A 26,757-nucleotide genomic window follows, 5' to 3' on the forward strand; every position below is an offset into this window, starting at 1 on the left:
AAATACAGTCTGACTTCGGTGTTGTTGCAGGATGCTGGTCAAAAGTGTTTTTTTTTTTAAACGCCAATTATTTACAAAAACAAAACAAACAAAAAACAACACAACATCCAAACAAATTGAACTCTAATTATGAAAAAACAGGTTCGTTTTAGGGTACCTTTTTAAACAAGTCCTACTGCCACCCAAACAGTACCCAAGCTGCCCTTGCACCTCAGTATGGGGTGCCTCGTAAAATTTTTATAAAAACAAAGTGTACAATTATACCACATCATATGAGTGATTTAGGAGCCTCCTTATATTTTGATTGCCAGCCTAAGCAATTGCCTACCTTTCCTACAGAGTCAATTCCCAAATACAGATAAAACTTGGCTAATTAATTTACCAATCAACCAAGAAGCTGTAATACCTTCAGAACAAATGACACATAAGCAGGATTTACAGGTTGAGGAGACTGTCTGAAATTATTGCAGCAAAAAGTAGTACCCATCCCTAACCAATTTAACATTATTTTTAAAGTTCTCAGTTCTGGTCAAGATATAAACAGGCACTGTAACTGGATAATCTGCTATCTGTGACATTTTCAGGGATTATACTAGAATGGGAAGTGGGAGAGTTTTGTTCCAAATAAGGGACAAAAGAATTCTCATTTTAAAAAGACAATGGGGCAGATTTACTAAGCTTGGAGAAGAGATAAAGCGGAGAAAAGGTAAAAGGAGATAAAGCACCAGCCAATCAACTCCCAACTGTCTTTTTCAAACACAGCTGATTGGCTGGTGCTTTATCTCCTTTTACCTTTTCTCCGCTTTATCTCCAGTTTATCTCTTCTCCAAGCTTAATAAATCTGCCCCAATATCTGGGAAAAATCTGTTACCTAGTGTAAGTGAAAACTGTGGTCTTCCCCGTGTTACCAATACGATTCTAACAATTTTTTTGTGTACTTCAGAAAAAGCCGGTGAACATGACATTGGTAGTTGTGGAAGATACCACTACAGTTTGCTGTTAAAATCATTTTCACGAATGTTCCCAGTGTATGGAATTCTAATTAAAAAAATAAAATAAACACAACATATTTTGCACACAGCTTTCTTTACAAAGCAGATGTCTGAATAGTCAAGAAATAGAATTGAAATAAACATTCAAGAGTACAATGAAGACCATTCAAATATCTAGTTAACAAAACATCTACTATACTGAAATGGATTTTGGATTTGAAACAATTTTCCTATCTTGATGTTTGCTAGTCTTAATACTTCCTATAACTCCAGCGTCAAGGAGATACATTATCAAACGGACAGCGTTGAAAATCCACAGATTGGAATGTTACATGGCCTTCAGTTTGCTATTTGTACAGTAATCCCCATCAGAGCGGAAAGTCCAGCCTGTATAACCCATGTTTTACAATAATTCATATATCCCTCCTCCCCCTATATTTACGCAACCACAGGTTTTTTGTTTTTCTTTTTTTTTGTTAAAAAAATATATAAAATATATTCAAAAACATATTACAGAAGTAGATAGTGTACAGCTTTCCATCTTATACAGTTATATACACAAACACAGGAATATTGGCTTTTTGTGTTCTGCAATCACATGTAAAGCCCTTAGTTCTTGGACTAGATTTATAATGGATGGGGTTAAAATAGGTGCCAGAGACAAGTGATCAGAAATCATTTCAGCTGCATGCATTTGTTTGCATTTCTGTTTTTAAATAAAGCAAACTTTAAATAAGTATTAAAAAAAAAATGGGATAAAATATGCTTCATGCCAGTAAAAGTTTGGATTTTTCTTGCTTTTTTTGTTTTGAGAGGATTGGCAGACCCATTGGAAGGATTTGAACTCCATACACACAAGTTTTTATGGAATCAATCGACAGATTGCTCCAGGGGGGTGCTGCTCAGGTGTCTCTTTGGCTCTGCTGCAGAAAAGAATCTCACATCTTGGTCTCTGTCCAGCTGCATGGCCTGCACGGTCTTCTCCACAGCCTCCAGGTGGGGGTTTCCCATGCTGGTAAAGTATGCTGGAATAGTGGTTGAGTAGAACAATCAGTAATATTATATATTGCATATTATTCTCAAATGCCATTTAAAAGGGCACCATAATTATAATGGTTTTTATGTAAAAAAAACAAATGCTACCTTTATTTTTAAAGCCAACTACTTGTGAATATTTCTTTACCACAACAGCCACACACCCTTTAAGTGCCAGAAAATGACCGTCCAAGAGTGCGGAGAAGATAAAAAAAAATTGGGCACGTTACTATCCCAGTTACTCTGCAAGTTGCCATTTTTCTCATGGGGGAGATTTATAAAATTTTCTAAAAAAAGACAAAAAAAAAGGTGTAGCAACCACTCAGATTGCTATTGTTCAGTGTTGTATCTATAATGAGTGCATTTTGAACACATGCCCTTGGGGGTCCCACACTTTGCACACTGCACCCATTTCGATAATACTTACCCTCTGGATTCCCGTGGCAGGAGCACTGCAAAAATTGGCAGAAAAAAAATGTTGCAGTGGCCATTTGTCCGGTGATCTGTGCATGCTCAGTGGAGTATGAGCGCTCTAGTGCTCAGACTCCACAGTAAAGTGGAGGTTTGCGCATGCGCAGTAGGTTCTGAGAATTAGAGAGCTCAGAACCTACTGCTCCCGGCGCAGCTACCGGCAGAGAGGAGGGGGTCCCGCCCAGGATGCTGCACATGGGCCTCCTCCATTCTTAAGATGCCCCTGCTATTGATTACTACCTTATTTAAAATTATAGCTAATATCTAATTTGTTGCTATGGCAACATCTTATACTCTAGTAGGTTTGATACATCTCTCAGACAGGGGTTTATTTATTTGAGATACGAGTTCTATTTCAGATGGGATGTTGAAAAGGGCAACCAATCAGATTCTATTTTCTTCTAGAAGGTGCTAAATAAATACGATTCTGAATGGTTTCCCATAGCTACATTTCATCTGAAATAGAACTCCCAACTTAGTAAATAAACCCCACAGTGTCTATAGAAAACAGAGCATAATTTAAAGCATGGATGTAAAACTTGCAAGCCAATTCTAGGTCTACCTCCCACAAGATATAGAACAAATTCAGGGAAACCAGGAAATGAATAAACCAGTAGCAGCCCGGGCTCCTCTTACCTGTCATGCATTGCACTGGTTCTCATTGTTGAGGGCCAGTGAGCTACTGGTGAGAGGGGGTGTGGGGGGAGAATGTGTGTTGGGAGTGGGTTTGTGTTTCACAGATTTGAAGGAGAGTAGACAAATCTCTTATAGATGTGAGGAAACACATTACAGAAGGTGAGGAGGTGATGAGGGTTAGAACCTGGTTGAACCAATTGGTTGAGAGGCTTGCAAATGAGACCTTGTCGTAAATAAAAATTAAGAAGAAGAAAAAAAAAAATACATAGTGCATGAAGAGTCACACGGGACCTGGTATGCCATGAGGGGTGAATGGTGTGACTGCATCAATAATGCAGGACAGCACATCTGTAGGTTGCCCCTTTGATCTAAATTCTAAAAGTGGAAGCGCCACTACTTAAACAGCTGATCTCCGTCAAGAATTATACAGGTTTCACTGGACCATATACTAATTATTTTTTAAATAATCCTGAATAAAAAGGTTTTAAATTATGGTCAATAACTTTCAACATATGTACTGTATTTCTGTGGAAGTTCTAGAGGCTCAGTAAAGGCACCATGTCATATGCACTACTTTATTAGACTTGATTTGGTTTTGAATGCATCTCTTTGCAGTTGATATTTCTGATTTGCACTTCTTCTATGTATCTAAATCTATGTTATAGGGGGGTATTCAATCCCTACTGCTATTTCCGATGGGGGAAATCGTGACGGGTGCCTAATAAAAACGGTCTTGCCTGACAGCATTGAAGAGGCAGATTGACAGAACGGGCCCGTTTTGTCGAAAACGGCTGTGAATGGTCACGATTACGTCCGAATCACGAGCATCCACGCCCGTTACGTGGACACGCCCCCTTTTAGCTGATCGGCAGGCAGGACATTGAATCCTGCCTGGCGAGGGCCAGGGTCCCCCTATATTATTTAGGTCAACTTTATTCACATGTATTCCAAGTCTTGAGCCAGGTTTGTCTTAAAATATTTTTGTAAAGCATATAGTAGAATATAAGTAAGTGTTACATTAGTAGGTAGCAAACATTGGAATCAGAAAATGTTACCATGCTCATTAGCCACTTAGTGATTCCATTACTTTATTAAGAAATGTGCCCAGGTTACACAAATCATCATACTTTTACCATATTTTATGTAGCAGCATCCCCAGAAGGTCTTTATCTTGCAATAAAAACTGTGAAAATCTAGTTAATTCTGGAATTTATGAATTGTGCGCACATACACATACACACACCATTTCTCTTGAATGGTGATTCCGTTACTGAAAGTAGGCAGATAATTTACACAAGATAGCACTCAAGCTATTTTGATAGTATTTTAACTGGGTTTCTTGGGGGCTTTTGGGATATTATGATTTATTAAAATTAGTGGGGGAAGCTGTATAATGACTAGAGTTTAAAATCGCTATAAAAAGTGAATCTGTTACCAATGGAATTGGCCAATAAAGAGTAATTCCCACCAACATATATGCATTTGTAGCACACCAACTCATACAAAGTTACATAAATTTTCCCATATACTTCATAAATACAAGAAGTTAGAAACACAACCAATACTGAAATATTAACGTAACAGAAAAAATAGGAGTGACGGGATGCTTACGTTTCTCTAGGAGTGTCTGCTTCAGTGCCTTAGCAAGTAGGACTCGTACATTGGGTACAGGATCAGATGCGAGACTGAGCAGGTTGGGCAGCATGTGTGTAACAAACTGCTCTGCCGGCATACATTCCTCATTTACCACCGCCTGTCAGGGAAAAAATAAAAATCAGCGGATATTCAGTTGTTTTAACAAAATGTAATCTCTGCATTTTAATTTAGGAAATGGACCACAAAATCCGAGATTCAAATATTATCATGAACAAAAGCTACTCATATACTGTACACAAGTAATGGTTTCCGAAACATATAAATATATTTCAGATCACTATTTTCCATGGGGTCAAAATCTCAAATTGATGTATAACCAAGCTGCCAGAGGTGTGAATCCGATCATCAAACCTAGGTGGTATGTAGACATATCATCTCGATAATGACAACAGTTGTGGCGACGTAAAAATTTCAACATTCTGCACAATGCCAACACATTAGGTGAGGGGAGCATTACTAGTCATGGTGGTCAACCATGCTGACAAAACCAACCAAACCCAACTAGACATACTATAATTAACTAGCTAGGTTGCCAGATAGTGCTAGATCCACTTTCTATATAATAATGATGCGTCCTATTTTTGTCACATAAACCATCTTAAAAAAAAGTTAATTTCTATAATTTGTAATGCTTGCCTATGTTTTTCTGTATAGTATAATAAATACTCATTTTATTTTAGGAGAGAAAACTGGTGGTGTAAAAGTACCCATACACTGCTGCAACGTCTCGCAGCAGTGTTCGACACCCGATACCCCTGCAAGCTGCCGGGACCTTCCCGGCGGCAGGGTCGCATGTGATCCGTTGTGATGGACCGCATGCATCCCTGCTTCCCGCCAGCCTCGCCGACAGGAGGAATGCCGGTCTGACCACCTGGTCGGGTCCAATGCGCACGGGATCGCGCATCGGACCCGACGGCATGTCAGGGAGGGGCGATTTGGTCCAATTTAATGGGAGGATTGGTCGCAATCGGCTGAAATTGGACAAAATCACCTCAGTGTATGGGCACCTTAAGAGTGATATTTCCAAATGAATAAGAAATAAATGACAATCTACCTGACAGATGAAGGCAAACGCCTGGCGTCCAACCCATTTGGGAGAGTGCCTGAACTGCAGAATGAGCTCATTAATGAAGTTAATGCCCAGCTCATTTTCACCACATGCATAGAACTTCTGTAATATTGCCACAATCTGTGAAAGAAAAAAATATTCCACTTTCAATCAGAAAATATCCTGATACAAGAGGAATAACTTATTAGTCACCATTAAAGACAGCTAAAAAACATTTATAAATCGAATACTTGTGAATTCCATAAGGTCCTTAAGCACAGAAAAACCTCACTCACTGCACATAGAATGTCTATAGCTTGTCCTCATTTTTAATTGTACAGACTTTGCTGGCATAAGTCCCACAAAATAATAAAATAAAACTTAAATCATCCAACTACCATCCAATGTGCTTTTCAATGGTCAGTTCAAACTTATTTATTTAGCATTGCTACAATCTATGTTCGGTTTGAAATTTTCAGGATCCCTTTCTATCTTTATTAATGCTTTACAAATAAGCAACATTTCACAGGTGTAATGTGGGGACATTACAACATCAAAGCACAAATACAAAAAACAGTCTGTCAATGGCAGGCAACTGAAATTCTCTGAAATCTATTTATTCCATCATCATTTGGTCTGTTTTCCAAGTCTGCTGCCTCAGTATCATCCTCGACTCTGTGCTGTCCTTCACTCCTCACATTGAAAGCAATCTTTTTGCCACCAAATTTCTCATGTATTTCCTGTTTAGACTACTATAACCTCCTCTCTAGACTCTCACCAATGCAATCTATTGTTAATGCTGGTTCTGGTCTCAATATCATCCCCTGCCATATGGCTTCTGCTGCATCCCTCTGCTAAATGCTTCACTGGCAACTGATCTTTCTCAGGAATGCCCCACAGCCCGCATCACTTCTGACTAGCTTCTCTCATACACCCTGGCCACATCCTAGCGTCTAGATTTTGCCCTCATCTTCTGTAATACATGCTCTCAATCAGTCAGAGGATTTAAGCCCTCTTCAGTTTTAAATGCACCCTTACAATGTACCTTTTGTTAAAGTCTAAAATAAAATTAACTTCTCCAACCCACCACTATTTCGCTCACAGTTCACACACCAACTGTCCTTACCCTCCCCTTTTAATATTCTAATTACTTCTCACCAATGTAGCCATCTAAACACATTTATTTTGCTTCTTATTTATGTAACACTCACTAGCACTTTAAATTCTCCCTAGTATGATGTCTTCTGGTGGCTGGGCTGTGCTTTCTTGGGGCATCCCGTGCCCTAGGCTAAAACCTTAGTGTTGTTAGGGACCCACCAGATGAGGTCACCTGGTTGTAGTTTTTGGCCAAAAATGATACAAAGAACCTAAATGTTAATCATCTGTTAGATTGCAGAGTGTATTGTGATTATTCTGGTTAGCATTCCTTAGTACAATAGAGTGTGTATCTGTGTTTTTTGTCCCTGTGTTTAACCAAGAGTCTCAACATGCCATGGAAATAGGGTGTGCAATCAAAAGGACCAACAACCCAATATACTTCCACATGAGTGTCGAAAATCAGGGTCCACAACCCTCTTGTTCTTCCATAGTACATTCTGGGCCTGATTCAGAGGGTGTTGCATCCGATATTGCGATTTTTGACGATTGAATTTTGCGGCATTATGAAAATGCAGGTTTCAACTTTTCCTTTGTGTACTTCCCTGTACTGGAATGTACAAGCCCAATTTCAATTGTCATAGCAGAAGTGGGGTCTCCCCCTTAATATGGCCTCTATGACTACAGTACTGCATATGAGAACATCGACACAACACAACACTTGCATATCATGCCTTTATCACTCAGGAATGTCCATGGTTTTACCATGCTGTTACTAATGCTAGAGATCCCATACAATACAGCATAAACATTTGCACAGTATGGGATGCCCATGCACTAGTGGCAAATAATCACTCAACTGCACACGAGTGCACTGCTGCTCGCTCTCTCTCCTGTTCAGCAGCTTTAAATATGTCTGCTCAGCCATATGTTGGGTTCAGAATCACTAGGTACTAGATTCCAACATAACTCCAACTATCTTCAGTGAAATGTCTTACTCAGAAAGCTACAATAAATTTTCTGGTCGGATTACGGTTTATCCGACTGGGAATTCGTCACTTTGTCAATGTTTATACTGATTATAGTCAATAGGATATCAATAAGGGATAATGCTATAGCGGGTTGACAATATCTAGGTCACTAGGTCGACCACTAACAGTTTACCCCTAAAAATGACATGTCATAGGTCAACATTGAAAGAATGTCAACACAAGCTTAAGATCACTAATTATAAATTATACCTCACTGAAAAACCATCTTCAAACAGGAAGTAGCCTGCTACGGCAATTGCGAATAAGGTTTCCAGCTATGCTAAACAATCTTAATTGGAGATCGAAACGTGTGACCCAGTGATCAACAAGAGGAAGCCCATCTACGGAGTTAGAGACTCCTAAATCTTACTTCCTCTTGGAGTCCATTATTACCTTCAGATGAGTACGCCCTCCTTTTACATTGCTTTTGTCATCATTAGTGTTTAGAATAAAGGAACAACTTAAACCAGTGCATGTTTAATTGCTTCTGGTGAATCAAGAAAAACTTATTTAAAAGACCTCGCAGATATGCTCGATTGATCTGACACAAATTGTGAGTACCTAAGAAGAGGGTCCGCCCCTGCAAATTCTCCAGGAATTTAAGACTGACAAATACGTTATATGCCTCATATTAAACATTCCATTGTGAGTGGTTACTTAAGGGGACGCTACCCAACATGTTTTCTTTTTAACGTTCCCCATACCCAAGTTATTGTTCTCTTTAAGAAATTAGACTTAAAAACCAGTATTACAGGAGGATATGTTTTTTTTTTCTCTCTCCCTCTCTCATCTCAAATCAAACTTGAAAAACTCACGAGAGGAAGGATCGACACACTCACTAAACCAGGGAAGGAATATCAATTTTACTTTCACCACATTGCAGCGCCTTAGGTCTATACACCGTTTCTTATTCTGCTCCACTTTCCCAGAAGCGTGGTGTGACGCCTCATTTCTGTGTACAAGACCCAAGGCTGCTTTTTGAGCTTGTACAAGCTTAAGGTCAACACAAGTTTTGGTGTCTATGTCGGCATGGACACTGTATATGTGCACCGCATGGCTCGCTGTGCTCGGAAAAACTTGTGCCGTCTTTTGGCGTGTGGACTGTCCCCTGGTCACCAGCATGTACATCGACAAAATATATGTATCCCCATTGGGTTTGACCATGACAGATTTTGTGCCCTTACACACTGAATGCATACATATATTGCATAGTATAACATACAGTATAGCAGGAATGTGTGATTAGGGTAGGCAAAGACTCCCTGACATACATTGTACCCATACAAAGATATTTAAAAACTATGTATGTATAAAGCTTTATGGATTCTACCTGCATGCCACTAGCCAGTACTTAAACATATGATGATACTATAGCACAAGTAAAAGGCAATTTACACAAATGCTTCTCACAACAGACAGACAAGTAGTGTCTGTTCATATCTTACCAGTTTAAAAGAAATCCATCGGACCTCTGACACTTTGTCTGAGCACAGAGTCAGTGCAATGACTCGCAAATAATCATATATGTCTTTGGGACTATATAGTTCTAGGATGAGCGTCAGCTGCCTGCAACAAAAGAAATGCAGATTTCTGTAAATTAATTGTAGCACCTCCCAGTGAGATCATACACCTGTTTCTAGCCATTAAAAGACAAACTGTGGAACTTAACTCAGTAGTCACAGAAAAATACATGAGTACAAGTCGGCCTGTACAATATGTAATCTCATATGTAGACTGTTGTGATTCTAATTTTGTATCTGTTCCACTGTATGAAATTTAAAAATAAATAAATAATTATTGTTGAGAATAGCGAAGAAAATATGGCCTAAAATGTTTTATTTTGCTCACTCCAGGTTCAGTATAGAATACTAAAGCTGTGTACAGACTGTGCAATATATTGCTCAGTGTCCAGTTTTCATCAGCGACCAGAGATGGTTTCTGATGACCTGGAGACTCTGCCGGGGGAGCCGCAGAGAGAAACAGCTGATCGGCCAGTGACCATTAGAAGGCTGAACACAGGAGCGTGCACCTGCGATTTATCACTGCAGCACAAACAAATAACTGACAATATGGTTGCTCAGAGACCATATTGCCAGCGATATTGCACCAAGTGTACACAGCTTTAGAAATAATGGATCAAAGCAATATGATCTATAATCACAGATCAGTTACTTTAAATGTAACTGCTGTAAGGAAAGACCAAACAGTTCAGGAATTCATAATACGTGCCTATGCTCTCAAACTGGTCACAATGCTCCCGAAAATCAGGGTGGACGGACTCGTTCTTGAGGAAGGTAGACAGATTTCCACAGAGCCAGACAACCCCCCCCCCCCCCCCACCACACACACAAATGTCTATTAAAGTGGGTGTCGAGGAGGGAGAGGATACATTTACACTGAATCACATCATCGTAGCCCAGCCTTACAGCGTGGTAATGTTGGCACTGTATAGCAGGGCCGCAAATGCTTCTCTACACCCCAGGTTTTCCCCATTTTGCAGAGCTCCATTCCCTGTGGAGCTGACATAACTGCTCCAGGAGGGAGGGAGAAACAAGAAAGTTGATAAGTATCTGATAAATACATGTCCCTATAGACTCTCCTAGGATTGAATCTAACAATAACATTTTGCATTCATGTGCAAAAAAAAAAAAAAAAAGAAAAAAAATCATACCATGTTATTATATATCTGGTATGTTCCAGAAAAAAGTTATTAGTGTTCAGGTTAGGCTGTTTAAGCAGGGTGCCGCACCCTGCCCCTTTGGCAGCGCCCTGCTAAAACAGGCTGCCTGTGCAGTCACTTCCATTGTGTGAATAGATGCGTGCGCATGGCATCCGTTGACATTAACCAAAGAGATTGGGGGAGGGCCAACATGTCCATAGGTGCACGCCACCATCAGTGAGGGTGACGACCGGGCATGCTCCCATAAGGATACCGAAGGGGCCATTCCGCCCACATCACTCCACACTGATGCTGCCCCTGTACCCTGCCCTGATCCTAGCAAAATCAATAGTTATGATATATTATTATTATACAGTATGTTACTGTATACATCCTTGCTGGCGGGTCGCCAGAACGTACGCGCTGGCGACCCGCCAGCAGCCTCGCCAGCGAGGAGACTGAGACGCGCGTGCGTCTCACGCGCTAGCGCGACGGAAACCCTGTCCGTCTCCGCCTCAGGGAGACGGACAGTGTTAGAGGGGGGTGCGGGCAGGCGGCGGGGACCCCGGGTTACCGCCGGCAAGCCGGCGGGGACCGGATCGAAGCACCGTCGGAAGGGGACGCGCGCGCCGCTCGTACGCGCGCGTCCCCTTCTCACCATCGCCATGGCGCTGGCGGGGGATGGCGGCTGGCGACGCCAGCGCCATCCCCTGCAAAGATGGGACCTGACCCATCTGTACTAATTGTTCGTAGATAAAAAGGTCAATCACAGAGCTGTAAATCAGATTAGCATTTAGCGGATTCCTTTCAGTGCCAGGTATAAAGTTATGAAATGATTTTGGGAAACCAATATGCTATTCATAAATGTATTCTTAGTTTCTAGCTTTCTGAAGGAGGCAGCACATACATGATTGTGTGTGTAGTTAGGTTTCAGTATAAATAAATGCTTTGGATTTATATTCATGTGCAATTTAGCTCCTGGTTAGGTATTCCGCTACATCATACCTCCTAGTGTGGCCTGTAATCATACATCACTTCATGTGACAAATGTGAGCAATTATTCTTCCTAGTGAGGAACATAAGCACATTTTACATCTTGATGTTAACAGTCCACTACAGACCAAGGACCTCTTGTTGGCTTTTAGATAATGCAAGTCCAGAAAAGAGGAAACAGCAAATATCTCATACTCACTCTGCCAATTCATATCGGAACCTCCAGTTCCGAACATTATCTGTGGTGAGGAACTCCTGCAGTTGGTAGAGATACTCCCTGCGCATGTCCGCATGGAGAAGCTTCAGAGACAAAGATACATTTATCAGGAATACATTTAGTTATGACACACTGAAAACTGCCTAAACTAACTGCTCCATTTAATCTAAAAAAATGGAGGCAAGCAGAAAAAAAAAAAAAAAAAATCGGTATAACGGGCAGGTCCACAATGTAAGGACCATGTACCCAAACATAGGTTGCCTTTTGAAAGCAGCTACTGTAGATGCATGCAAGACACATTCATAAGACTTTTCCATAATTGAGGGTAGGCTGGCAGAATGGAGTGCAGTAGTGTTTTTTAGTTGCATGCTAGACATCCTTTAAAAAGAATTAACCCTTTCAAGTCCAACGCTCAACAGCCCTAGCGCTAGTAGCAGATACAATGTGAGCCACATTATTCAACATTCAATGTAGACCATCTTTGAATAATAATTTTAAAAAAATTACAATTAATTTAAAGCACACTATTTGAATTAATAAAAAGGGTTAAGGATACAGCTGGGACCATTTTCTATACCTAAAATGGTTGTGAAATGAATCATTTGCCATTAACTACATACACTGAGGTAGGAGATGATATAAAAATTCACTTTCAAATAGGTTTACTTTTTTCATTTCTGGTAGTTTGACTAACATTTGCACATGCACTATGACAGGAAGTTACAATAGTCTCATGGATAACACACTGAAAGAGTACAGTCTTAAATTTCAACTTACAGAACCAAAATTCAATGAGAGCTATTAAACAACTCCACCATTAACATTACCTTGAGAAAGTCATACAGATGTTTCAGAACGCCAATACGGACTTCATCCAGATCTTTCAGGAATCCATTGAAAATAGGAACAAGATCATCAGCCGTCAGCTTATCACCAAGTATAACGGCCAGTTCGTGAATGGAAAAGGCCAGTGTTCGTCGCACCTTCCACTAAGCAGAGAAATATTTCATGTCCATATAATATGGTAGATTTATAAAGGTTGAGTATCCCTTATCCAAAATGCTCAGGACCAGAAGCATTTTGGATAATGGATTATTAAGCATTTTCGAATATTTTTATACTTGAATGAGAGATCTTGCATTTATGTTGTATAAGCACATCAAACACATGAAATACACAAATCTATTTTATTTGTGCATGAAACAAGGTTATAAAACATGAAACAAAGTTTGTGTAAAATCTCTGAATTGGAATGCCAAGCAATCATTTTCTTGCATATTTAGTGGCAGTTACATATCATGTCCCCACTGTTGCCAGTTACAGATGTACCCAGTAGTGTTTTACCAAAAAAATTTGGATAACAGATATTTGGATAAGGGATACTGTATTTTCTATCCAATCTAAAAATAGAAATTATTCTATACAGAAGATCATATTTTGAGAATTTATTTAATATTGCAGAGGGGATGCTTTGTGTATGGCTGAATAAGTAATGATAGACAGTAAATACCCCAATCTAGTCATAGGGCAATATTCAATGAGCAAAGTCGCTCTGTGCAGCGAATCCTGTTTAGGATTCGCTGGACTGTCGCCATGGTCCGGAGGGCTAAAGCCTTCGCAGCCCTCCCTGTCCCCGTATTCAATGCCGCAGAGGCTCGCTGCCCCTGACGGCGATTCTTAACCCCTGCGGCGAGCCGGGGGGGGGGGGGGGGGGAGGGAGCAGCAGGCAGGGAAATGGAAGTCTCCCTGCCTGCCCCAAAATGTATGTGGGGGTAAGAGGGCTCCCCGGGACCCAGGCAGCACAAGCTGCCCCCCAGGAGAGCTAGCAGGGGACCGGGTAGGAGCCGCTAGCACTGCTCCCGATTGTGCATATGTAATGATCGGGAGCAGTGAATATATATATATATATATATATATATATATATATATATATATATATATATATATATATATATATATATATATATATATATATATATAATGAGCGGCTCCCGGCCCCCTGCTGGTTGTTATGCGTAAAAAAAAAAATGTAATTTTTTTTTTTAATTAAATATGGTACTTGTGTACTTTCACGGCTCCCATCGCATGCCATATGTAGTGGCATGCGATTTTTGCCGTTTTTAAGCATTTAAAAAAAAGCATGCGATCGCATGCGATTTTTAACAGAAATGCATCCAAATGGATTGAAATTAGTATCAAACATGTTCAATGGCCCCCAAATGTCATTTTTCAGGTTGTACCACCCCCACTATCAACGCGAATCCGAAGCGTGGCGAGCGCAGTGAGCCCGCGAGGGGTGGCGGTACGCGTCCTACGACCTTTTCATACCCCCACTATCCACGTCGGCGTGGAGTTGAGAATAGAAAGTGTGGCGAGCGCAGCGAGCCACCGAGCCCGAAGCGTGGCGAGCGCAGCAAGCCCCACGAGGGGACGCGGACACCTGTGAAGCCCGCGAGGGGGCGCGTATACCTGTGAAGGTATCCGTGTCCGCTCGCCGCGCTTCGGGCTCGGTGGCTCGCTGCGCTCGCCACACTTTCAATTCTCAACTCCACGCCGACGTGGATAGTGGGGGTATGAAAAGGTCATAGGACGCGTACCGCCGCCGCTCGCCACGCTTCGGTTTCGCGTTGATAGTGGGGGTGGTACAGCCTGAAAAATGACATTTGGGGGCCATTGAACATGTTTGATACTAATTTCAATGCATTTGGATGCATTTCTGTTAAAAATCGCATGCGATTTTTTACTATGCGATGGACATCGTGGGAGCCGTGATTGTACACAAGTACCTTAAATATATATTCATGTGCTTTACACCAAAAAAAACACATTGTTTTAAAAGTTCACATTCCACTTCACCATGAAAAGATGGCGATTGCTACACGGTAAAAATCACTTAGAAAGCAATTTGCCATCTTCTCATTGAATACACGCACGACGAATCACATTGAAAAACCACAGCGTATTGCGGAGACTATCAGATGGCGAATTGTCCGTCATTCACTGTTCACAGACGGCGAAAAGTGCACATTGAATAGGGTGATTCACTTTCTGACACAAAAAATCACCTTGGTAACCGAAAATAGCACAAATTCGCCATGAAACATGGTGAATTGGCCTCATTGAATACTGCCCATAGAGAAGCAAACTACAAACCATGATCTTACTCTAAAACTTTTCCTAATAAACGTAATGGTCTTATGGTGTGTACACACGTTAGATGTGCCTTAAGATCCTATCCACGATCTGATCAGATAGGATCTTAAGGCACATCCGATTTGCATCCTATCTTGACTATATAGTGCAGATCTGCACTATATAGACAAGGCAGCCAAGACTTTCTGGCTTCCGATACATGAACGCGCATCGGGATCGGATCGGGATCGCAAGGGTTAAAACCCTTGCGATCTGCATCCAATGCCGATCCGATGTTGACTATATCGTCAACATCGGAAAGTAAGTTGGACCGTGTGTACACAGCATAAGTTTAAAAACAAACAAACAAACCATATTTTGAAAGGATCAAAGTACTGGAAGCTATAATATGAGGAGAAAAGAACATAGGTCAGAAGTGGAGAGGTTGGGGTGTATTTTGTAACACTCATGAAGGGGAAAAGTTGGCAAGGGTGAAGAGCTTGTATTGAAACCGGAAGAGAATTATGGGCAAAGAATTGCAAAATGTAGTAGCCGATGAGGAGTAATGGTAGAGGAAGATAAACAGGAATTACATTTTTAGGATAAATTAAAGAGGAGTGCAAGTGGGAGATGGTGAGCAGCGAGTGGATCAGTGTTCTGGCAATACACAGACTGACAGACATATTTTAGCAAAGTAGATGCTGAAGGAGTGAATGCTTTTATGGAGAGAAGAGGTGAAAAAAGAGGGTCGGGTCTTGAGTAAAGGAACAGGAGACAGAGGTAAATATACTGAAAGAGCAAAATCTGAAAGGTTGGAGGCAAACCAGAAGACAAGACAGTGGAAGGTGTTATGGAGAACTGAGTAATCAACTCAGTCCTCAAGGCACACTAACCAAAATGTTGAGCATATCTATGCTTGAGTAATTAAAGTACTAGTTATGTCACCTGTGCTCAAGTATGGCTGTTCTTAAAACCAGGTCTATTAGGGGAAAATGTACGAATATGGAAGTCATATTGAAGGCAGGATGTTGCCCATAGCAGGTATAGGTTTTTTCTTTCTTTGTCGTGTTGCCCATAGCAACCAGATTCTAAAAATATTCTAGAAGGTGCTAATTAAATAAGAAATATAATCTGAATGGTTGTCATGGGCAGCGTCCCATATTCAATAGAACTCCTATCTTAGTAAATTTACACCTAAGGGTTCCTTGAGGATAGATGGTAAGGAAAGATTAGGGGAAAGTTGAGGGGGTATAACAAATGATTGATGATCTAGGTAGATTAGAGGAATGGTTAAGAGCAACTACAGTTTAATGCCAAAGAATGCAAAATCATGCACTTGGGTCTCAAAAATCCAAAGACTACATATAGTATAAATGGCACTATAATGGAAACTACTGAGGAGGAGAGGGATCTAGGTGTCACTGTTTCAGGGGACTTAAAGGCAGTTAAGCAATGTAACAAAGCAATGAAGAAGGCAAGTCAGATGCTTGGTTGCATAGGGAGAGTTATCAGCAGTAGAGAGAAAGAAGTAATAATGCCACTCTATAGGTCATTGGTACGTACGACCTCATCTAGAGTACAGTGTTCAGTTCTGGAGGCCATATCTCCAGAAGGATATAAATACATTAGAGACTGTACAAAGAAGGCAACTAAAATGGTGCATGGCCTACATCACAAAACTAAAAGATCTTAATATGTATAGTTTAGAGCAGAGAAGGGAAAGGGGGGACATGATAGAAACTTTCAAATATATCAAGGGTTTTAACAAGGAACAGGTGGGAGACATTCTTCACAGGAAGAGGAGCAACAGAACACGAGGACATGCACTGAAACTAGAGGGAGGAAGAGTCAGGGCACATTTGAGGACAAATTACGGTACTTGTGTATTATCAGGGCGCCCATCGCATACCACTAATTAAGGTATGCGATGGGACCCGATTTCCGGGCCCGCAGACCTCACTGTGCGAAAAAATATTGCATCGCATCCCATACCATTAGAAATGGCATGCGATGCAATATTAAATTGTACAGGCACCTGGATGGGTGATTACTATGTTAAATGCACCCCCATTGTTAACGCCACCTCCACTATCAACGGCCACCCGAAGCGTGGCGAGCGGCGGCGGTACGCGTCCTCCGGCCTTTTCATACCCCCACTATCCACGTCGGCGTACAGTTATTTTTAGATAGTGTGGCGAGCGCAGCGAGCCCCGCGAGGGGACGCGGATTACATGTGAAGTAATCCGCTGCGCTCACCACGCTTCGGGCTCGGTGGCTCGCTGCACAATCTAAAATCAACTGCACGCCGACGTGGATAGTGGGGGTATGAAAAAGTCGGAGGACGCGTATCGCCGCCCCTCGCGGGCTCACTGCGTTTGCTACGCTTCGGGTGGCCGTTGATAGTGGGGGTGGCGTTAACAATGGGGGTGCATTTAACATAGTAATCACCCATCAGGGTGCCTGTACAATTAAAAATCGGAAATGGCCTCCCATCAGAGGTGGTAGAGGCAAATACAGTAGAGCAATTTCAACATGTTTGGGATAGGCATATTGATATCCTTACAAAGAAATAAAGGATCAAATATGTTTGAAGTAACATGTTTAAAAATGGGGCAGACTACATGGGCCAAGTGGTTCTTATCTGATGTCAAATTCTATGTTTCTATGTAAGTATTTATAAAGGAAGAAGTCTATCATCAGCTGTAATACCAATTCTACTGTAAGACTTCTACAAGCTCTTCAAAGGTTTCCCCAAAACATTGCACTCAACTTAAATTATGTCATGCAGATGGGAAAAAATAAAAATCATGCAATGATTTTTATTAGGGTGCTATGAAAATGAGAAAACAAGTTTCATATAAAAACAGGCTAGTTAACTGCATACATACCTGGACATCAGAAGCCAAGGTCTCATAAGTGTCCTTAAGAAAATGCCAGTTTTGCCTTCCCAGAGTAAGAGCTACTCCTGGAAGACTGTATGCACAATGCTTAGTAATTTCCGTATCCACTGTCTGGGCACGCAGCGGGTCGGTCATTGACAGATACTGGTCTAGCAATGGCTGTGGAACAACATCCTGAAAAAACAAGTGACAGATTGTTAGCACCACTGACCAAAAATAGATAAGGGAAAAAAAGCTAAAAGAAGCCTGAATCATATGTACAAAACGGAAGGTGTGAAAGCACCTACCTGAACTTTACACTTCTCCTCTTCCAGGCAGTCACTGCTTTCCTCTTCTTGATAAGAAACAATTGGAAAATGAGGCTCACTGTCTGATGTCTGAAATAAATTCCAGAAATATTTGTGCTCTCATTGTTCATGTGACTTCAGTATTACATTTACATACACAGTTACACATTTATTGTTACTATTTAAATGCCTAAATACAAGGATTGCAAAATACCAGTGACTAATGTTATGGTTTGAGCACACACTCACTGGACTTTGAGTGGGGAGATCAGACTCTGCTTGTTCCTGATTTGTGGGGCTTGGACACTGAGTGCAGACATTGGTTGGTAGCTCCTCAGGCGGTTGGCTGCTCTCTTGTGCGCTCGGCATCTCTTCCTGGGTTATAGAGTCCAGCTCAGCAGCTCGTAGGGCAGCAGACAGAACTTGAACCTGGGCTGAAAAAAAACAGGACACACTAATTTCTAATGGAGTTCTGACTTCAGCAAAAACAGTAATGAGCAAACAGGTGACTATGGTAGGCGTTGTAAAAAGATTATACATGAGCCCTACAAACAAAATAAAAATGATCTGTGATTAAAACATGCCAATGTATAATGCAATATATTGCGAGGTTTAGCATATATATGGTTAAATAACCTGCATTAAAAATAGATGTTGATAAATATTTATAAATGATAAAATTACACAAATAAAAAGCAGTGTAAAATGTAATTAATGCACAGGCAATACATACTATATATATTTGTAATGTAAGATCTCATGAGCAAGGCCCTCTTCCCTCATGTGGTTTTCCTTCTGTTACTAAACAGTCTTTGATGGCACCAAATCTTGAGATTTTCTACCACGCTGACACTTATTCCAGTGTCCTCTGCTGATGCGGCTATGTATATATACCCTGTACTTGTCCTCTACTGTAAGTCACTGTTATATTTGTTTCTGTATTCTGTAAATGGGTGCTGCGGATACCTTGAAGCACCATATAAATAAAGGACAACAACAACAGAAAAAACAGCCATCACTGTTGCCCATAACTCTAATAGGAAGGAATAAACCTAGAACAGTCTAAAAAGCCAAATATCCTGCTGTAAAAGTGACTTGTATGCACAGAAACTCTTATGTAAAAAGGGAAAGTAAACAGAAGACAAAACAAATTAAACAAACAAAGTCACCATCTCTGGCAATAGGAGGGTAAGGAGAAGAAGTTTTCCTCATCTACTGGGTGGGGTTCAACGCCATCATAAATAAACAGTGACCCCTTCGATACCAATGTGATATTTACAGAATTTAATGTTTATTTTAAATCCGTTGTAAAATCCAATATACAATGTTATGCTTTAGTAATACTAGACTGTTACCTTGAACATCTGGATCATCCATGTGTCCCTGCAAACTCTGAATGACCTTCTCTATGTCACTGCTGGCCATGTATGTTTTGCAAAGTGGTCGGTGTCCCAATTCTTCCTCAGAATCTTTATCGGACTCCTCTACAGGCAGTAATTCTAGCTCTTCACTTATGTCAGGGAGTGGACTTCTCCAAAAGATGAAGGAGTTAAACACATCGGCAGAGCGTCCATCGGTGTACAGGCAGTTGGAGGGTGATCTCCTAGTGTGGTTACCTTCATCGTCAGTCATGGAATGACCTGTTATCTCTCCACTATTTCTCTTGGGGGATTCTTTTGTGTCCTCCCTGCCGCTGAACTGGCTGTGTGATGCGATGTCACACTTTCCATAGCTGAAAATAGATAGGATATTCTCACCCAAAGGATTATAAATATGAGCCGAACGGGAAACTACATTGAGTATCTTCACATTACTGAATATGAATAATAACTATGTGCTAGAAAAATATTTGTGAAACTATGTGAATCCAACAGTCACAGAATTTAGAAACTGGAAAAAGATAAAACTTCGGCAACAATGCGATCATTTCCAGACTTAAAATGACCAACTCCAGTGGAGTACCGCTATCCAACATAACAAAGAGGGGAATGTCACACTGAAAAGTTCTGCTACACAAAATAGAAATGTTACATTAAAAACTGAAAAACAAAATGACTGTTGCTGTTCTATGATCATGTCAAAAATGGCCACCAGTCAGCCAATTATTGGAAAAAAATCAGCATTTAATATCAAAGATTCTATTTATGCTTTTTTTTTATACTTCTCACTTAAGCCGTATATACAGTGAAATGACATTGGCCCAAATAGGTTGTTTCTTCAGTGTGTATGCCTAATATGCGGTGTCTGTGGTCACATGCAATGTCACCTGTCCAGATTGGTCACACCATTTATTTTATATTCTAATCCACCCAGGGATAGTATTCATTTGTTTTGAACTAATCGTGCAATTTCCCTTCCGCTTTTGTATTTTTCTGGTTTGTATTTGGCTACTTGGAGAGGTGTAGCAATAGGAAGGGAACAGCTGCAATTATTGAAATGTACATTAGTGCCCATTATTTAGATACAAAACACCTAATAACATGGGTCCAGGAACTTCTTGGATGCCATGTGCTGTTGCAGGAAATCGTAATTTACTGCCCGGAAAAAAAGCAATACTAATAAAAATAATAATAATAATAATAATAATCAACCATAATTATAATTGCACTAAAATCCTGGTTTTGCCATGCAGTAACTTACTGCTTGCAATAGAAGAACCCCATAAAGTGCGTAAGACTAGTACAACTTAGACAAAACTAGGATTTAGCAGAGATTGAAAGTTTGTTGTTCAAGAGCAGTTATAATTAAAAATTACATTACAATAATGTATATATAATATTCATGCGACAATGTTGTGCAGCATATGCTTCTTGTATCCTTTAACATTATTCTTTATGCTGAACATACTCTGAACCTACGATCTCTTGGTGAGCACTATGTACGTTACAGTTTATCGCTTTGGCCATGATCTTAAATCTTACCCCGAGCAGCAATCTGTACTGTCCAGCACACTGGAACCTGACACAGTGTCATCTGTAGGTGGTCGAATGCTCAGTGTCCCATCTTCCTTCACATACAGACCGGCAGTGGATGGGTTAGCAAAGGTGGAAATAAATGGACCCAATGACTGAAAAGCTGTTTGTCGTACCTGTAAAACGCAATAAACAATATGTGACAAAGTATATTGATCTTTAGGATACATAAAGCATTTACCAACCACTAAAGAAGAATTTAATAGCAGTCACACTCATGGAACTGGTTAATTGAGTAACCGAAACATGCCAACAGAATGCTTTATATAACCAATCTGTGGTTTTGATAATGGACACTGGAGTTGATTACAGTTAATTTTCTTTTCAGTATAGCTGAAAGACATGCCTTGGTTGTTGTAGAAAATGATTAAAAAAAGGCACATTTTCCTCATCAAGCTCAAAGAGGACATGGTTGAGGCCTACTTGATAAAGTTAAATTTCAAATGCATAACAACATGCTCAAGGTATTTGTATCAAAATCCAATAGGTAAACAAAAAAGCAACATCTGATTGGTCAGCTACATAAAAAGTAGTGACATTTTAAACTAGAGTAAAATATCAAGAAATAGTATACATCTTTTAAATGAAAGTTGGTTAACAGTGTTATGCTAACAAATATTTGTGTGCAGGATTTTTGGAAATTACAGACCTCTAACTGACATGTACAGCATTTGCAAGATCACCATTAAAAAATATAAATAAAATAATATAGTGTTCCCGCTAGACTGTTTTTGCGGGGCGCTGCGCCCTGCCCTGTTTTTAAAGGGCAAAATGCGCCATGCCCCTCTCGCAGCGCCCCGCTAAAAAAGCCTCACGGGGAAGCCCAGTGTCGCCGCAGACGGCGATGCCCGGCGCTTCCCCGGCAGCACAGTGGCTTCGGAGGGGCCGGGCCCGCCCCCATTGATGACGGTGGTGGTCGGGCCCGCCTCTTTCATGACAGCGGCGGCCCGGGCACGCCCATTTCATGATGGCGGCGGGCCGGGCATGCCCATTTCATGACGTCAGCGGGCCGGGCACGCCCATTTCATGACGTCGGCTGTCCGGGCACGCCCCCAACTGTGCCGTTGGCGTGCCCGGTCCGCCCCCTCTCACTCCTAGAGTGAACACTATAATAATCCAGAGGCCGTAATATTTATACAGTAAACTCAAACATCTAAGTAGGATTCAGAACATCCCTGTTGGATAATTGAGTGCAGCCGCTCAGGTCCTGCACATCTTCCACATGTGTGGGGTGGGCAGATGAGCATGGCCTTCTGAGCGGGCGATGCAGCCCCCAAACCTCCCCTGCATCCCCACCCTCTCAGCTTCAGCGGACCAGGTCCTCCTGTCAGCCATCAGTGGCAGTAGAAAAAAATAAATTCAAAATTGCCGCAGCAAACCAATCACAGCTTGCCACGTCATCACCCACTCCCCCTAGAGCAGGCTATATTAGCCAGCTTGAGACAGGGGGCAGGTAGTCCAACAGCAGAGTAGGAGCAGAGAGGGGGGGGGGACGCACTTTTTTTACATTCTTTTTCTATTAGAGACAAAGGAAGATAAGCCTCCCCCCAGGCTTTGTTCCAACCCATTATTTAAATTTTTTTTTTATTCCCCTGAAGTCCCCCTCACACTTTGAGAGATTTTAAATCTCTCATGCTGAATCTCCCTTTATTTACAGTTTCTTATATAGCGCACACATATTCCGCAGCGCTGTGCAGAGAATATTTGAACACTCACATCAATCCCTGCCCGAGCAGAATTTACAAGCTACATTCCCTACCACTTGCACACACATTTATTCTAGGGTTAATTTTGTTGGAAGCCAATTAACCTACCAGCATACCAAGAGGAAACCCATGCAAGCATGGGGAGAATATACCAACTCCGCACAGTTGGAGCCCCATGGTGGGAATCAAACCCATGACCTCAGGCAGTAATGCTAACCAGTACCATTGGTGTGGTTTACCTCTTGAACCCAGGGCGGCGCCACCACTAGGCAGCTTCAGGCATTTGCCTAGGGCGCCGGCCAGTGGAGGGCGGTACTGAGCTGCCGAGGAGACCAGGAAGAAAGCTGCAGCAGCATACGGGACACCCAGCCAGGAATTCAACCAGGCAGGGAGCAGCGAGGTGAGTCAGTGAGCAGTATGAACGCCACCTCCCCCCCACCACCTGGAGCCCGCCAGTGGATCATGATTGGCGGGTGCGGGCCCCCCTCCCCCAGCTAGATGGCTGCAATCCACGGCTACCCCCCCCCTGCTGGACAGCAGCAATCCGCTGCCCCCCACCCCCCCCTGCTGCTCAGCCACAGAGAGCCCCAGGCGACCCCCCCTTCCACCCGCCCGGCTGTGCAGTGGATACCACCCAGACTACCGCGCCCGCCAGGCAAGTGGAGAGGGTGCGTGCAGGCAGGGGGATGTCGTCCAGGGCACTGGCAGGGCTTGCGCCGGCCCTGCCTGAACCTTGTCTCAAGGTACTAGTGCATTTATTTGTTTGGGATTGCCTTTACAAAGTGTTTTTTTTCTCATTCTTGGGAGGGATCCAATTCACTATCAGGTTCTAGCAGCATATGCTGTGACTTTGGTGGTAAATGACATGGAGTCCAAAGCAGAAGGGAGTGTTCTTGGTAGCACACATCATCGCTTGTCATCCGTCGCTGGAGCATACACACTAGGTGCCTGAGCTCAAAACGGGTAAAAAAAAAAGCCATGTAGCGCTCAATATCGCCTAGTGAGTATGGGCATGGGGGCCTGCAGTGTGGCAGCTAGCTCTGAGCAGGAGCTACAACCATTACCACTTTTTGTGGTCCACTAGAGATGAGAGACCATCCGAGACACCAGTCCCGAATAAATCTCAATTCCAACAAAAAAAATAATAAAACTTTAATATTAGAATATTTTAGTTTCAACAAACACTTAAAATATAGGATATACAAGACACACAACTTTTATATGGGTATAACAAAAATATTTCCTGGTTTGCATGCCAATACATCACAGTAATATAATATAATAACTACCATTCAGGATATATATTAATTTAGCATGCATTATAAACGAAAGGTGCCCATACACGTACCGATTACACGGTAAGTTTTGTGCTAAAATAGCATTGCATGCGATGAAAAAATGCGGGAGCGCGTATCTCATAGCATACATCGCACCGGGAAAAATCGGTGCGTGTATGGGCACCTTAACTGTAATCTAGCCTATACACAAAGTGGGTCAAAACTGAGCAAGTTTAATGATTAAATCTTTAAGGATATAAACTCACCCAGCGGCAGGGGTCACTTATCAAGTTTATGAACAGAGGGGATAGCTTTGTCCTTCTTATCTCACTGGAAGTGGTGTAGGACACTGCCATAAAGCACTCTGCACACACCTTACGCATCCCCCATGCACTGTCAGAACACAGCTCAAGAAACTTTGGAATCTACAAAAAAAAAAAAAAAAAAACACCAGTGTGTCCTGATGAAAATTTTCAAGGCCACAACTATAAAACACATTGCTTTGACAGTTTGAAAAGGTGACACTGTATAAAAAAACAAAACGTATGTCAATCAGCCTATTTGCATATCACCATCTACATAAAAGCTGCCAATACATCTACAGATTTATTATCCGATCTGGCTGGTTGGACCAAAACCTGGTAAAGGATGAGAGCAAATGATTGCTGACCATTTGCTTTGAAATGCTGGAAAACTGCCAAATGGTCATTCAGCTACTACCAGGTTTTTGTTCCAACCAGCTTGATTGATTACTGAAGCATGACCGTGTATAGACACTTTTTAGGTGGAAACCTTAGAAACACTTTATTATAAGTTTTACGTTATAATAGAGAGAGAAAAAAAGCAACATATGGGATTATACATTTTGTATAAGAGGTGGAATTAGAATAAGGGAAAAATGTTGTCTCTGAAAAAGCAAAGGACAAAAAGGAAACTTACCAAAAATTTCTCAGTGGCTTCCTGGCCAACAGCATTGCACACATCACCAAAATTTGCTGCACATACCTGTGGAAGAATACACAAAAACTTTTAATATAATAAGAGTACTACATATTTTTAGTTTAAATATTTAAACCTGAAATAAGGTCCCTATACCTTATGGCTCAGATACACTACCACTTCTGAAGCATGCCCTGTTCTTTCAGTGAGTCAGGAAGGACCATATACTGACAATATGTCAAAAACAGTATGGACTATAATCAGATAGCATCTATCCATCCCTCTCACAGAAGAAACGACACTCAAACACAATTAAAATAGGCGATTGGGACTATCAGAATGAACGAGGGACCTGTTACACGACCAGGAAAGTTCATGATGCCGTTAGGATTGGATGACTTATGGAGGATATATATGATGTCTGTAGGAGTAACACTATCTGAAGGACTAAATACACCACAGAGGTTGACAGTGTGTGAGACAATAAGGATCTGTTTGTTACATTACACCATGCAAGAGGAATAAAAAAAAAAAAAAAACACATTGTAAACCAAGAAGTAACAACCACCATCAACTGGTGCAGTGCAGTGGATGTAATGCATTTGTTTTGAGGGAGACATTCTGGAGATTCGGCTGCTGTCAAATCTGCAAACAATTTTCTTTGCTGCAGGAGGAGATAGCTAAACTGCATGCTGAGCTACGTAGGATGTCTGTGTCCTTGCAACCACCACTGCCTCAGAGAGCCCCCAGAAGACATTCTGCCTGGACTGCTGTGGGCTCTGCAAGGCAGAGACTGACAGAGGGCATCAGACACATTCCCCAAGTGGTCACACTGCAAAACTCATATGCTGCTCTTGCAGGGTTGGAATGTATGACCAACATAGGCAATAAAGAACTGGAATATATGAGGACTTCTACCTCTACTAACTGTAGAACCAGGAAAATTTCACCTCCAAAAAGGACTGCACTTCTTTTGGGAGATTCCATCATTAGAGGAGTTAATCTGGGAAATGCTACTCAAGTAGAGAAACAAGTAAGGTGCTTACCTGGAGCCACAGCTCCAAGAGATAAAGAATGCATGCTAAGAATTGTAAAGGCAGCAAGAAAAGATGGGGAGGTGGATGTCATCGTCCACCTAGGCACAAAATGACCTGGTTAATGCTGAAGTCATGGCCGTAAAAGATGAATTTAGAAAGTTAGGAACTGCTCTAAAACAGGTGGCAACCACTGTAACTTTTTCAGAAGTATTGCCAGTACACCAAGGGGAAGATAGAACTCTGAGAATCAGAAACTTCAATGTTTGATGTTTGGCTAAGGAATTGGTGCAATGAGGAGAGATTTGGATATTTAGGTCAAAGTCAAGCTACCTGGCAAGACAGAGCCTTATATAAAAGTGTTGGCCTGCACCCATCTTCAAGGGGAACGAGAATATTAAGTGAGAAGTTTGGAAGCTTCATAAGCAACTATTTAAACTAGCAGAGGGGGGCAGTGAACCAAATGAAGAAATCTGTTCCCCCAACCTAGAGGTATTGTCTCAGCAGGAAAATGGAACAGGAAGCCTATCCACTGCAACAAAAGATAATGCCAATCAAAACCGAATGGAAATAGGCAGAAAGATGAACATAGCTAGCAGCAGGAGAAGCACAAACACAACTTTAAGACCTATGTGTGCAAATGCTAGAAGCTTAGGAAATAAAATCCCAGAACTAAT

The 26,757-nt window shown here is 41.5% G+C and overlaps 1 protein-coding gene across 2 annotated transcripts in view; it reads right to left on the minus strand.

The window, feature by feature from the left end:
* Positions 1 to 796: 796 nt before the first annotated feature.
* LOC146008093 (serine/threonine-protein phosphatase 4 regulatory subunit 1-like) overlaps positions 797 to 26,757 on the minus strand; it is a 53,642-nt gene continuing 27,681 nt past the window's right edge. For both annotated transcript variants that reach the window (XM_083147021.1, XM_083147022.1), the window contains exons 8-20: positions 25,047 to 25,112; positions 24,374 to 24,532; positions 21,074 to 21,240; positions 19,508 to 19,884; positions 18,402 to 18,586; positions 18,153 to 18,242; positions 17,854 to 18,039; positions 12,661 to 12,822; positions 11,816 to 11,916; positions 9,410 to 9,530; positions 5,845 to 5,979; positions 4,746 to 4,887; positions 797 to 2,017 (exon numbers count right to left, since the gene is read on the minus strand). In XM_083147021.1, coding sequence (XP_083003147.1) covers positions 1,863 to 2,017; positions 4,746 to 4,887; positions 5,845 to 5,979; positions 9,410 to 9,530; positions 11,816 to 11,916; positions 12,661 to 12,822; positions 17,854 to 18,039; positions 18,153 to 18,242; positions 18,402 to 18,586; positions 19,508 to 19,884; positions 21,074 to 21,240; positions 24,374 to 24,532; positions 25,047 to 25,112 — 2,046 coding nt within the window. In that variant the 3' untranslated portion in view covers positions 797 to 1,862. The remainder of the gene's footprint in view (positions 2,018 to 4,745; positions 4,888 to 5,844; positions 5,980 to 9,409; positions 9,531 to 11,815; positions 11,917 to 12,660; positions 12,823 to 17,853; positions 18,040 to 18,152; positions 18,243 to 18,401; positions 18,587 to 19,507; positions 19,885 to 21,073; positions 21,241 to 24,373; positions 24,533 to 25,046; positions 25,113 to 26,757) is intronic.

Source organism: Crinia signifera, chromosome 6 (assembly GCF_055691185.1).
Source record: "Crinia signifera chromosome 6, ASM5569118v1, whole genome shotgun sequence".
In the NCBI taxonomy this organism is placed as follows: domain Eukaryota; kingdom Metazoa; phylum Chordata; class Amphibia; order Anura; family Myobatrachidae; genus Crinia; species Crinia signifera.